Source organism: Brachypodium distachyon, chromosome 1 (genome assembly GCF_000005505.3).
Source record: "Brachypodium distachyon strain Bd21 chromosome 1, Brachypodium_distachyon_v3.0, whole genome shotgun sequence".
In the NCBI taxonomy this organism is placed as follows: domain Eukaryota; kingdom Viridiplantae; phylum Streptophyta; class Magnoliopsida; order Poales; family Poaceae; genus Brachypodium; species Brachypodium distachyon.
The window spans coordinates 22,253,479-22,268,096 of NC_016131.3; the positions used below are offsets into that span (position 1 = coordinate 22,253,479).

Here is a 14,618-nt window from a genome sequence, read left to right on the forward strand (position 1 = left end):
ACTCGGACCTGTTCTGAAAAAGTCGAGGTTAGGCTTTTCCTCGCTCCTCCGGCTAAATAATCCCCACGCATTCCTCCTCTACAGTAGTGCTCCTCTGCACGGCGTCAATTTTCCTCCTTTATATCTCTCGGTCCCCCCAAATCCCCATGGCTCCCAGCTGAGCTGCTCCGCCGGACCGCGCGCCCAGGAGTGCGGTGCCGCGGCCCGCGGCCCGCTCTGCATCCCCCGCCCCGCCGCCGCCTCAGCATGCTCACCGCCGGTGCCGCCACCGGAGACAGCCGGGGGCCTCCCTGTCGCCTACTACGCCATCATGGTCTTAGCAGCCCTTGAGCTCGAAGAGATTGTGGTTTGAGCAGTCCTTTATCCGTTTCTTGATGGGGGTGGCTCCAGGCTTGTGGCTTGTGTCGGGTCATTGTGTAGATTTGTTGTGATGTTCTGTTCGGTTCAGTCGCTGCGCCTTTTCTTCCAAACTTTCATTTGTTTATCTGCTTCTCAATATTACTGCCTTCGTTTGGGTTCATAACGCTACTGTTGAAATTTGTGCCACATTTTGACCAACAATTATTAAAATTATATTCAGTATATTTATATAAAAGTTATATATCTGAAAGAATTTTTCAATATGAATTCAACAATTCATCTTTTGTACCGCAAAAATCTCAGATTACCAATGTAACTTTTGGTCAAAATTTGGCATAAAATTCCGTGTGGACCTTATAAACCCAAATGAAGGGAGTACTTCTCTTTTGCCGATCTCTCTTTTTTGTAATTATATTCATTTGTATTTGTAAATCCAGATCTACGAGATGCTTATTATGAATTCAATGGGACTACACTCATCCTTGTCTTTATCGGTTCTTCTCGGTTTATCCGTGCAGGCCTTCTACTTCATGACCACAACCGGATGGTCCGGTCCGGGTGGCTCATGTACGAGATCAATCTCATGTCCGGCGGTTCCTTGGAGGAGCTTGTCCCGTGCAAGGTCTACCAGACCCTACGCGGGGCGCCCCCGACCGGATCTATGACGGCGACGAGCAGGTTTGAACCCAAGATTGTTGCAATAGAACCTTAGCAATAGCAACCACAAAAAATGGTTGCAACATAAATTTTGGCATAGCAAGGATTCACGTTTGTGTTGCTATATTGTGTTTCTATATTGAAGACTTTCTTAAAACGATTTAGATTTGGGTTGCTATACCTAAGGCTCCTTTGCAACGAGTAAGATTTGCGTTGCTATATCTTAAACTCTATTGCAACACAACATATAACTACTAACAACGTCCAATTTTAGTTGCAATATGGACAGCTATAGCAACCATTATATAAAGAGTGGTAATAACTTGCTGTAAAAAAAAGAGTGGTAATAACTTCGCCCTAGTTGCAACGCAAACCTGAATCATGGCGATATATCGTTCCTATTGCAGCCAGAATAATTTAAATCACACCACTACGAATTCGTTGCGACATGGTCCACTACGGCAACCAAAACCGACTAATGCTGCAACAACCCATCTATTACAACTAAAATCACATAAAATTGGTGGCATTAGACAAAAAAAACAAATGACACAAACAGCCTAGATAAGAACACATGGATGCACGAATAAAGGCCTCAATACTCCCCCTTATACCAACTTAGTACAAAATGGATAACACCTTTTACGGATCGAAGGGTGTTGAGAATTAGCAATGCATACTTGATAATGTTTTGGATAATTGGAGATGTTGCTAATTAGCTATGCATACTCGAGAACATTCTAGAATATTTCTGATAATTGCAGGAGTAGGATATTTAGAAGGAGGCTTCTAGTGAGTATGTGAAGATGTCATACTCTAGAAGGCTTGCGAGGTTATATGAATAGGGATGCTATCTACCATTGAAGGTCTTAAAGAAGCTTCATGAGTAAATGAGAATTCTCTAGAACTAAGATACTAGGTCGAGTATTCTAAAGAATTGTAGTAGGATGTTTAGGATATATCACATGGTCTTGTACAATTATAAATAGGAGTGTTCCCCCACCCCATAGGATGTACCACAACCACCACAACAAGTAGTGTATCACTAAAAAAAGTGAGCTACCATGCTTGTATGTGTATCATCTAGTGATATTTATGTTAAATATTAATTTTCATCATATTATATGTTAACCATAATCTGAAGATGTAATATAAATATCTATAACATAAAATATATGACAATTATAATAATTTGCAAACGGTTCTTCGGTGGGGTGAGCAAACGATCAACAACTCAAATCTTTATAAGGGTGAAACTATAGTTATATTTTGCTTTCAAAAATATCTCCATACTTAGCGACCTAAAAACATCAAGTAGATATTTAGTTAATAAACAACGCCCTTCTCCATATTTCGAGAGATATGGTATATACTGGAAAATAACTACACAATCTGAAACATAGTATGCAAGTCTGTCAAAATCAGAACTCATAAAACAATAATACACACCACGTGGGCATGGCTATCATATCTACTGTCATTAAGTAATATAATTTTCCTAGCGACTTTCGTTAAGCAAGAAATACGTGTAAAGGTATGACAATTAAGACATCAATGAGCAATCATACATGGACATCAAAAGTAGATATCCAAAATAACTAAGAGTGCAGAAGTTGCGTTTCTCGAAGAACCAGTCTTTGTAGGCTATATCCTCGTCGACTGCGCAAAGGTTGGAACGCTACACACACCACCTCACACGGGCGTCGCCGTCGAAGATTGGCCACCAATGTAGGTGACAATTGACCCGTCATCACTGCTTCCTACAATGTCTTTCTCAGACCACGTAAAAAATTGAAATCATCGCCATTGCCGCCTCTAATGATTCAGAGTTAAATTAGTTAAAATTTTGCATATTTATTTTATACAGAGACGCAAATACAAATTCTAAAGGACCAAATAAATGTACATCTAACGATGATTTAATAATTTGGCTTAACTTGATGCAAGGGTTACGACATCTAACACGAGTTTGTCATTTTTTTTTATCCATGTATTCTTAAACATTATTAGTAATCGTGTTATTCTCATTTACTACTTGCGTAGTTGGCCTAGCTATACGGTGCCGTGCCTGGGCTTGGAGAAGTCGGTCTACACCGGCCGCAATCGGGTCAGGCCCATTTAACCTTAGACCGGCCGGTGCCCGGGCCAGGCCGACCTGATGGCCACCTATAGCTATACCCCCTCTCCTTCTCTTAAAAAAAGAAAAAGAAAAGCTATATCCCCTCTCCCCATCTCCTTGCCGAGCCCCACAGCCCCCTCGCTCCGTTCATCTTGTTCCTCCTCGCGCGAGCGCCGCCACTCATCCCGCTGCCGAGCGCCCGAGCCCCCTTCGTCTTCCTCCTCGCTCGAGCGCCTCCGCCGCAGGTTGATCTCCCCTTCGATTCTCTCGCTCCCGACCATTTCTCCTCCCATCACACCACGAACGAATTCCGCCCTTTAGATCCCCGTTTAATAATGTTCCCCAATTCGTAACTGAGGCAAAATCCAAGGTAGGGCGGGCGCCCTACCTTGCCCTACTGGGTCCTCTGCCCGTGTGTAATAGTAGGCCGATAGCCACTAAAAAGAGTGTTGTACCAACATTGAGATATTGAATAAAGTGTTGATTTCCTACAAGTATGATAATCCAAGTAATGTAGCTGTGTATAAAGGTCTTCAAGAGTGAGGGTTTGGGTCCTCACCGAAATTCTCTACAAAGGGAGTACATTTTTAGGAATTCTGATCAAAACAAAACTAACTCGATTGGTTTCACGATTTTGTAAGCCACCAACTAGCATTTGATGAGATCAATACATCTGTATAGAGTGATCAACGAGAGCATTAATTGACCGAAGAAGTTTTTCAACATCTCTTTTTGGATTAGTAAATTTAAAAAATAACCCGTAGGAAAACATACGTCGATCAGACATATTTGGGGAACACAAATAATCACTATGATTATAAGAACTTGTAGATCAAACATATTCTCCGAAAATACACTTGTGATCCAACGATTAATAGCATGTATGTATCGGCGAATATATCCAAGTGCTCATGTCAGGCACAACCGAAAGGATTGTAAAGCGTAGACCACTCTCGGTGTCGGGGCTAGGAGCTGTAGGAGTGAGGCGGGGGGCGACGCCGATGTCTGGGCTAGGTCATGTCTCCGCCTCATAGATGGGAACAGGGAGGGCAAAGGTAGTCGCAGAAGGGACGATCGGGATGCCACATCGGAGAAGGGAAGAAAAAGAGAGCCGCACGGTGGCGATGGTGGCTACATGCCGGCGAACGCTCCCTACTATCTGCTCGCTCGAATCGAATCGGAAGGAAGAGAAGGCTTATGTGTGGGAGAATGTAAAATGCGTATAACGGGGCTGTATTTATAGCAGAGCAAACCAACATGATTTTTTACTTTTCGATTGATAATTGCATTTTTCCGTCAACGTTTGAAAATATTCATACCATCAGTAAGAGTAGGCCCGATGATTTGGTCTTTTCAACCTAGTATATTCGGCGTTTGGGTATTTCAGATTCGGAAAAATAAAAACTGAAAATAAACATATAATCGGTCAATCACAACTACTCTCTCTGGTCTTAAATTCTTGTTATGTTTCTAGTTCAAACTAAAACTACGACAAGAATTTAGGATCGGAAGTTGAGAATGCATGCAACAATCCATAATATTGAACTAGGAGGATTGTCCCGCAAGGCCGCAACAAATCCGGTGGGTCGACCTTAGCCAGACTTAGCTAGCTCATGAGCCACAATCTTTGCTTCTCTAGGCCATTGCTGGATAACCACTATCTTGTCGAGATCCTTCAAGGCTTACAGCTCTAGAATTCGGAGGAAGAAACTCCAAGATTGAAGCCAAAGTTGCTTGGTACTCCACCTTTTTACTTATGGTTGTCAATTCTGATGAAGATCTTGTCAGGAACAATAAGGAAAGTACTCCCTCCGTTCCTAAATACTTGTCGTTGTTTTAGTTCAAGTTTGCACTAAAATAACGACAAGTATTTATGAACGGAGGGAGTAACTTGTGAGAAGGTCCAATGTCTGCCGGAGAAAACTGATTATAGAGAATTCAAAAGGCAAAGCACACCATGTCGGCGTGCAGGATAGGGCATGAGATTAACTAAATAACAATCATATGAGATTAAAAGGGAGTATTATATCTTCGCCACACGTGTGACTAGGTTGACTAATTGAGAAATTTTGATTGGATTTTAAGATGGCTTACCATGTATATCACCCGTCCCCGTTCCTTGGGATCTTCATCGCCTACAACCCCCTCAATCCCCTGCTTCTTCCTCCTTCGCCGCCGCTCTGACCCTGACCGCGGTGCTGATCTCTTCCTCACACGACCCCCGGAAGAAAACAACGATTCTGCCTCCGGGCAGGAGATCCACGAAGGCCACGTCGTACTCAACAACCAAAGCATCGAGCAGATCTCCTCCTACAACGACCCGTTCACGCGGGCTCTATGAGTACTTCCGTGGCGGCTCCCTTGAGTTTGTTCCACATCGTCTTCTCCGAAGAGGATCTGGGGTCGTTATACGCGGGGTCTGTGTCCGGCATCGTAAAATCGCGCGAGCGGGGCGGTGCGTGTTGCTGTGGTTTCATCAGAAACCAGGTTGCGCCGGAGCGGTGATTTTCTGCCGTGGATTGGCCGATGGGTACCGCGAACGTGAAGCACGGTTGTGAGGGATGATCCGATGATGCAGACGACAAGCTGGATCATCCTCATATCCTCATCACCCCGCACACCCTCGTCGAAGATGATGAAGATCATGACTGGCCAACTACATTCTCCAGCAACATCCGCTTCTATGAGTGGCAGCAAGGCGCGTCCGAGGCAAGCCTCGTGCATGACCGGAACTTGAACGGCGAGTTCAACTCTGTTTGTTCCTTTGCCCACTGCGACGGGTTGGTGCTTCTCCCAACCGACATCAACCCGGCCACCAGGGACACCGTCACACTGCCAGAGAGTAGCAACAACAAGATACCTGGTCTCTTCAACCTCCCCATGGGGTTTGGCCGTGATCCTCGCACCGGCATGTATAAGGTAGCCCGGTCTTTCGTCCGTTCCATAGATCCTGACATAGACCACATGGGGATGGAGATCTTCACCATTGGCCCTGCTGCTGCTTCAGCAGCTTGCTGGAGGGAGACCGCAGCAGATCAACCGTACCCTGTGATAGGGTGGCTAACTGCCCAATGCGTCAAGGAGGCTATGTATTGGGTCATTGACCGATACCTTCTCAGCCCTCGGCCGTATGGTCTTCTCCGCTTCAGCCTGGAAGACGAGACGTTCGTCTGCCGGATTTATCAGACCCCGTGGTTGATGGCTTCTACCTGGATGTGCTGCAGCGAAACGACTTTTACCTGGATGCGGTGCGCGGAGAGCTATGGTTGACTGCTGGGGGAGAGCGAGGCGGCAAGCACCCCGTGATGATCTGGGCGCTGGTGGACCAAGATGGTGGGGAGAGAACTCCACGTACGATGGGAGGCGCGGTACTCTGTGTATATCTCGGAACCGCTTCATCCATTGGCTCTTGTTCCAGGCGGCGGCACGATGTTGATGTGGCGGTGCCACAAAGTCGTCCGCTACGATTTCCGTTTGAAAACCAAGAAATGTACGGTCGCGTGTGAGCTGCAAGGACTGAGATTTCAGCGTCGCAGGGCAGGCACCTTTGAGCCTGCTTGGAAGAACATCCGTTTCTTCAATGTGATACCCTATACGGAGAGTCTAGTTCCGATCACATTCAGCCGGTCTAATTAACTTAATTTAATGCCCGCTTGGGCTTGGCACAAGCTTGTACTCTAGTACGTATCATGCCTTGTTAATAGTATCGTCGATATTGTAAAAGACGCGGCGTGGTGTTTTATTCAGAGAAGCAAATTCCTTGTTGCTAACTTGATATTTTGGGTCAATCTACTTAGGGGCTCATACTTTTGCTAATTTGTTCGGAAAAACTGCATATTTAGAGTCAAAATGTACCAACAAGACCAAAATAACCGATTTAGACATTATGACATTTGTCTTACAGCTCGGGCCCACCTATAAGATCAGGACACATCGGCCAAACCTGACCCGACCCGATAGCCCGTTAAGCCAGCATTTCCCACTCGTAATGTCGCCTAGTCAACCCGGCGGCCGCGTAGAGACCGCGTCCTTACCGGAAAATAGCTAAGAGCTAACCGAAACAAGCTAACAACGTATAGCTAGCTTTATTCAACAACACCTGGCGGCGTCCCTCGCCATGTTCCTGTGGCTCCCCCTCGCCGTGCTTCGCACCGCGGTCTTCCTTCTCCCTCTTCGGCCCCTTCCTCGCCACCCTCGGCATGCACAGCCGCATGATTCCTTCCTCTTCCTCTTCTTCCCTATCTCCGGCGCCGCCCTCGCCCTCGTCTTCCAAGCCTCCGACGCCGGAGACGGAGAAGAAGAACCTGTTTGCGTGCAGCCACCGATTGCCGTTGGACCTGCTGTGCTTCTCTGCGATGGCAGGGCTGGCGGACCGGAGGGGACCACCTGAGGAGGCCCACACGACTCAAGATGGCAACGGGTACCCATTCCCCGTTTACCCGACGGGTAAGAACCCCATTAGGGTACGGGCATGGGCCAAAATTTTACTCATGGGTATGTAAATGGGAAAAATGTTATACCCGGCGGGTATGATGGGTATGGGTATGGGGAGGTGATACCCATACCCTTATACCCGTGTACCCGTGCTGACAAGTGGGTCCTCGGGAGTTTCTGAACACTCTCGATGGTTGTTTTTTTTTTCCAGAGAATCGATGGTGATGGTAACTTGGGCCGTCTCGCTCTATTGTCCCAGTCACGAACCCTAACCTCCCCTTCTGGCCTTCTCTCGATCTCTCTTCTCACTCTTGACTCTCCCCGTTCCTGTTCCCGAAGGCCACACCCAGGCAGTGGCGGATCTAGTGGCGCTGTTTTTAGCAAATATGTTTTTGTTTATGTTGTTGTTTTTAGCAACTATGTTGTTGTTTATGTTGTTGTTTTTAGCAAATAGTCTACCTTGGCGGGTCACGGGTATGGGCAAAAGTTGTACCCGGCCACGGGTATGGGTATGGGTAACGTGTCAGTTCATGGACGACGGGTATGGGTGCCCATACCCTGCGACTGGCCAGGAGCCTAGGACGTCCTGGCGCGCGTGCTTCATGGACGGGCCGTACTAGGAGTTGAAGCTGTCGAGGCCTCGCACGTTGTCACCGCGCGCCTTGAGCGCCCGCGCGTAGTGCATCCCGACCGAGCAGGCGGCGCCAGTCACGAGCACCGACATGACACGTCGAGGCTTTGCGCTTTTCCGTATCTCCTTCTGCCACTTCTCCGACCCGTACACCGACGTCGCTGAAGCCGGGGAGGAGGAGGACATGAGAAGGCTCCGACGCGAGGCGTGTTGCAGCGGCGTGGGTGAAGAGGAAAAAAGGAAAAGGGAAAACTGCGGGAGTGAGAGAAGGGGTCCCAACAGGGGTAAAGATGTGGGCTTAACAGGCTATCGGTTCGGGTCGGGTTTGTCCAACGTGGCCTCTTACATGTGGGCCCGCTCTATAAGAAAAACCGTCAAATGGCTGAAATCGTTATTTGGGATTATTGTTACAGTGTGACTAAAAAAGTATTCGTGATTTTCCGAACAAATTGGCAAAAGTGAAGGCTGTGTGAGAAGATTGCTCTGAAAACTGTGATTTTGTGAAATTTATTCTTGTTTCATAAAATTGTACGGTGAATGTAATCAAGTAATTCATCCGATCATGATTTAGTACGAAGTTAGTACAATAATGATAAGAGAGCAGTACTCTTAAATTAGTACTGTTTTTTTTTAAGTTAATAGTATGAGAAGCCGTCGATACCCATTACTGCTCCGTACTCCCAAAACTAATTTGACACTTTGAAAATAGTTTTGAGAGGTGCGGTGCATTTTAATTTATTTTTTTACTTAAAAAACCCTTCCCGCACGAGTCCAGACTGCAGACCTCGGAGCCCCGTACCTTCCGTTCGTCCGGGTTAATAGCCGTCAGGTTCGGCCAGGCAGCGGAGGAGTCGACCTCAATCCCAGTCCGCTCCCGCCGCGAACCGAATTCCCCGCCAGCCAGATTGGAGTACGGTGCGCGAGGTTCCCGATCTCGCCATGAATCCCGAGTAGTAAGTCGCATTCTCTCGCCTCTGGATTAGGGAGATTCCGGAACTGGGGTGCCCCGTGGGGTCAAGATCTCGATGGATCTGACATGTGCACGGGCGCGGGTGCGGGCGTTTCTATTCCTTTCGTCTCTTGATCCCTGCAGCTCCATGTCATTCGGATTGGATGCAATGTTTCTGGAGTTTACATTAGGCGAACTTTTACGCGATCTTGTTTTTTGCATTCTAGTTGATGTTTAGGGGGCATTTTTGTTGTGAATTCCTATTACGGAGAATTGATATTAGTGAGGACAAGGCAGCTTTAGCTGCAATCTCCACGGAAGGGTTGCATCCAATTCACTCTTACAGAATAAATGGGTTATAGGGTTGGATTATTGTAGCTCTTCGCTAGAAGGATCTCTGGCCTGAACACTTTCTGTTGTTTAAGAATATAAGACATTGTTAATCAGAAGGATCTTTGCCCCTGCAACTGTTAGGCTAAATTATGAATCAGTGTCTTCTGTTTGCATTTTGGCAGTGTAACCTACGAGTCTAATTCCATCTGTGTGCACATTCCACAAGGGTTAAGAGAGACCATGGTATTGCTTAACCTTCTGAGTTCGAGAGTATTAGCATTGTTGTTGGAACTGTTCTCTCGTTTAGTATTATAACTGATGTTTGACTTACGTATCACATCTTAATGTTATGCATACACATTGAGAACTATCATCTAGAGGAACTGTTCAACTGTATACCATATAGTAATATTTAGACTATAATCTAGCAAAAGCGAATGTATTTGGTTGATTATTACAAATATAGAACACTAAAATATTTGTCTAGCATTGATGCACAATCTTCTATGCCTCAAAAATGTTGATTCTATCTAATTTGGTATGCTCATCTTAAATGTGTTGATTTTTTGCAATGCTGCTCGATCCTCTAAGCCTGGAGGTAGCGACTATATCTCAGTTTGCTACTATTATCATGAAAATGTTGTCATTATTTGTTTCTTTCCTATAGTACATTTGACCTAGAGTAACATCATGCTACTTGACATGGCAGTGATTATCTCTTCAAGCTTTTGCTTATTGGAGACTCAGGTGTTGGCAAGTCATGCCTTCTCTTAAGATTTGCAGTAAGAATCCTTCTCTAAAGATCCGTTCATTATCTTTTCTCTCTGTGTATACAGTAGATCTTCCCTTTCTTTTGACATAGTGTCAAATTAAAATGTAAGTTGTCCTATGGACATCATGGAATCAACCAATTTTCTATTAGGCTCAGTAAACTGTATGACCCCTCACAAAGCTATGACAACTTATGTAATGCAATGAGGAATTCATTATTTGTACTTCGTAGCTACTGTCTTTAACAACATGGCTAGGATCCTTACATTTTGCTACACCTTTCAGTGGGAAACAAGTATAGTTACTAGTTAATTTACTCTGTTTTGTACTCTCTTCATCAAGCTTTTTCCGTTACTAATATTTACTCTGGTCGCAGGATGACTCATACCTGGAGAGTTATATCAGTACCATTGGAGTTGATTTTGTAAGTATATTTACTTTCTAGGTCTGAATGTTTGCTGTTTTGGCTACATTCATTGAACTTAAATCCTTGTTTCCTTCCAATTTTGTTGATAGAAAATACGTACTGTGGAGCAAGATGGAAAGACTATGAAGCTGCAAATTGTGAGTCCATTCTATCTTGTTGTTTATTTGATCCGCATGGTCGTAGGCAAGATAAACGTGCTCCCTTTTACTTTGTGGAGTTTGCTGGATTTGTCTGTTTGCATAATATAGCATGTACATTCAGTATTCACGTGGTTGTTAATTGAGGTCAGTTCATAGGGAATATGTGCAGCCGTGCTGCCATTTTTTCACCTAATTGATTTATTTGGTAGCTCAGTAAAATATACTTGGACAGTAGCTCAGGTTGCACTTGGCCACCTGCTGCTGGCAGTTAGCAATTCCTCCTTTCTCTTGTTTCAGGTGTTGCATTTAGTGATACCAGCTATCTTTTCCCTTTCAAAATTTAAATCCCTCTATTTTGATACCTTTCTTTTTTATCAGTGGGACACTGCTGGGCAAGAACGTTTCAGAACTATTACTAGCAGCTACTACCGAGGGGCTCATGGGATCATTGTAAGCTTATTCACGCAAATTCTTAATTTCATTTTACTCATGCTATTGAGCTATTCTAATGTGCATATATGTTCCAATTTTTATTTATTGTGCATATACGTAAATGGAATTGCAGATTGTCTATGATGTGACAGACCAAGATAGCTTCAACAATGTCAAGCAGTGGTTGAATGAGATTGATCGCTATGCTAGCGAGAATGTAAACAAGCTTCTTGTAGGGAACAAATCTGATCTCACTGACAAAAAAGTTGTATCCTATGAGACAGCGAAGGTATCGTTGAATATCATGCAATACTATTTCTTATTGATGTCTCGCTGGAGAAATTCTGATCTTTTTCTAAAGGCATTCTTTCTGCTGTTTCTGTTTATATTTTATGGATACCATGACGATGTATACAGGCATTTGCTGATGAGATTGGCATCCCATTCATGGAAACCAGTGCAAAGAATGCCTTGAATGTCGAGCAGGCTTTCATGGCCATGTCTGCTTCAATCAAGGACAGGTCTGTTCCCAAACAGTTTAGCTAACACGATCCATCCTACCATTTTCTATAACTACTTACAGCTCATTGATGCCATGCTCCTAGTGTCCTAAGCAAACAAAATGGCTCTACACTCTTTAACGTATTAACACTCTGTTTATGTTATTCTACTTCTGTTACAACAATTTGCACTGAATTTGGTTTACCGCCACAACCCAAGCTAGTGCTCTTGGTTGTTTATACAATATTAGCATGTCATTATTCTATTATCTTTAGAGGAAGACCATAATGAATAAACTCATCATCTGTTTCCAGGATGGCTAGCCAGCCAGCTGCAAACAACGCTCGCCCAGCTACGGTGCAGATCCGTGGGCAACCTGTTGAGCAGAAGGCAAGCTGTTGCTCTTCTTAGAAAGCACCCAGTGGACACCCTGTTCACGAATGGGAGTGCAATCTTGGCCATGCTCCGTCCAGTACATGATTTTACCTAGGTGTACTTGCTACCTTTATTCCATTCTTTCTAGTGTACTTCGCTCTTGAATCATGGGATTTGTAACACCGGAATTTGGAGACACAGTATCTTCTAATTCTGTAACTTGGATGGCTCTGTTATGTTAATTTGCAGTTGTTGCTTTGTTAAAATTTGACATGTTTCTACTTAATGAAAATGGCGTCCAGTAAATCCTTGAGATGGTGCCATTGGTCCACACAACGGTTCCGTTGTTCATGATGCACTAAGATCCGAGCTAGTAAAGTGCCTGACTTGTGATTATCAGTTTCAAACTTTCAAATTGCCAGTATTTTTGTTAGGGAAGTACTCTTCATGCGTGTAATAATAGGTTTTTCAAAACCATACTTTGCTTAAAAGGGTGTATACCTGTTAATTCTTGCCCCCGGCAGGATATAGTGCCAGAGAATTCTGCTAAAAGTCACTGAGACACTGACTGACTGGTGAGCTAGAATCCATCCCCTTTTTAAGAACTCACTCGTGCAACCTTCAGGCGCCATGTGGTTTTGGCGGGCAAACCATGAGAAGCAAATGTCAGAAATAGTTCAACGCAAACATGCTGAGCCCAAAGTTCAGCACAGGGGAAAAGACATTTAGGCTTGCCTGGAACGAGCTGAGTACAACTAAAAGAGTGTAGCAGACAAGGGAAATCTATTATGCCTGATGATGAAAGGGATGGTGATGACGCCACATATTTTCTGACAGTGACAACAATGTTTATATTCATTGTGGTGAGTACTGTCCAGAGGATGCTGAATACAGGGGAGGTATGAAGACATGGAGGTAGCCAAGATGATGGAGGAATTCACGAAGCTCAGGGCAGACCATTGCAGCACAGGAGCACTCGGAGTGATATCGATTTGGAAGATATCTATGACACATAACCAACCAATTACACTGTGGCTGTGTGCATTGCTTTGATGCAGATGTTGTTTTAGGGGATCATGTCAAGCAATTTCCAAGTACTCCGTATTAGATATTACCTACAGAGATAGTGATTGCTTCAATTTTGCTACGCTTGTTGTTGTGATGACTGGTTATGTGCATGCACTTTGCTACATTGTTTTTGCGATGACTAGCTTGCACACTGGGGATGTTCTGTATAAATGGTATGTTCTGCATGTGGTGATGGTTGTGCACAAACTATGTGAACATATGATATGTTCTGTAAAGAGTAATTTGGTGTGCACTATCTTTTTTCAACTCTTTCGGTACTCATCTATGCGTTGTTTGCCAACTGTGTTACTGTTGTTGCCAATTTTTATAAAACGTAACTGAATGCAATGTGCAACGATCAAAAGTGCATTAGCCATTGTTCATACAAGTAAGCAGCAACGATACTTCTTGCACAAGCTTGCACCTAAAAAAGCAATAAGAAAGCAGCTAGAATCACAACCAAATTACATGCATACATTAGCCATTGTTCCTTCTCTCTTTTTAAGCATGTGCTTCATTTCTTCTCCATTCTGGCTTGAGGCTCTCACAATGTTTGCCATCTCAAGCTAGGCCTGGTAATGGTGCGGATCAAGATGGTTGTAACGGTGCGGATATTCAAACAGGTTTCGTTGGTGCGGATCCGAATGGATAGAAAAAAAATTTGGATTGGATCGGTTTGGTCTAGGTGAATATGCGGTTTGGATTGGTCTGGTCTGGTCTCTCCCCGTCCACCCTGAATGGTTTGGACGTGTATCACTTCAACTGTATGTGAATGTATCAGTGTATCTGAATATAGCAGCACAGGCAGGCTGTGGAAACATCTGCTGGCAGCGCCTCTCCTAGCGTTGGCCCCCATGGTCTGAGACGTGGATTCCAACCCGCAAACTTCGTGCGGTCTGGTGAGGTTTGGGGGCTACCTGCATGCGGTTTGGTATGGTTTGGATTAAACAAACAGATTAGTCGGGCGGATTGGTATGGGGAGCGAGCTGGCTGCCGCATGGATCGATCTGGGTCTGGTGCGGGTTTGTCCCCATTACCAGGCCTAGACTCAAGCTCAAACTTCATCTTAAGCCGACATATCTTCATTTTTTTCTTCCTTTACTTTAACCAATGCCATCTCTACCTTATTCTCTTCAAGTGCATTATTCTTCTCTTTTATGCATATAACTTTACTGAATGGTCAATTTCTCTCTGACAATTCTCTCTCACAGCTCATAGTTCATCAACCAAAGGAGAAGCCTTTTCTTTGTCGGAGTTGGCCACTCAGGGTCAATCCAGTGCACAAACCACAATCACCACCCTTCATTTGAGCAACCCAAACAAGGGGCATCAATGACAACAAAAATATTCTTTAATCAAACTCTTTCATTTGAGCAACCCAAACATCTCTTGATGCTAGGAGATTCCATGGCAGCCGCATT

The 14,618-nt window shown here is 44.5% G+C and overlaps 2 protein-coding genes across 2 annotated transcripts; both read left to right on the top strand.

Annotated features, from left to right (window-relative positions):
• The first annotated feature begins 5,662 nt into the window (after window positions 1-5,662).
• On the top strand, window positions 5,663-6,406 carry LOC112269866. The gene is made up of 2 exons (XM_024457273.1): window positions 5,663-5,666; window positions 5,715-6,406. The coding sequence occupies exons 1-2, from the start codon at window positions 5,663-5,665 to the stop codon at window positions 6,404-6,406; spliced, it is 696 nt and encodes a 231-aa protein (XP_024313041.1).
• A 2,561-nt stretch (window positions 6,407-8,967) lies between these two features.
• LOC100841613 (GTP-binding protein YPTM2) lies at window positions 8,968-12,442 on the top strand. The gene is made up of 8 exons (XM_003563037.4): window positions 8,968-9,154; window positions 10,193-10,265; window positions 10,631-10,678; window positions 10,771-10,818; window positions 11,200-11,271; window positions 11,387-11,542; window positions 11,671-11,774; window positions 12,069-12,442. The coding sequence occupies exons 1-8, from the start codon at window positions 9,141-9,143 to the stop codon at window positions 12,163-12,165; spliced, it is 612 nt and encodes a 203-aa protein (XP_003563085.1). The 5' UTR covers window positions 8,968-9,140; the 3' UTR covers window positions 12,166-12,442.
• Window positions 12,443-14,618: the final 2,176 nt, after the last annotated feature.

Coding starts and splice junctions, on each gene's coding strand:
- LOC100841613 (XM_003563037.4), top strand. Junction 10,266..10,630: donor GCCTTCTCTTAAGATTTGCA/GTAAGAATCCTT, acceptor CTCTGGTCGCAG/GATGACTCATACCTGGAGAG. Junction 10,679..10,770: donor GTACCATTGGAGTTGATTTT/GTAAGTATATTT, acceptor TTTTGTTGATAG/AAAATACGTACTGTGGAGCA.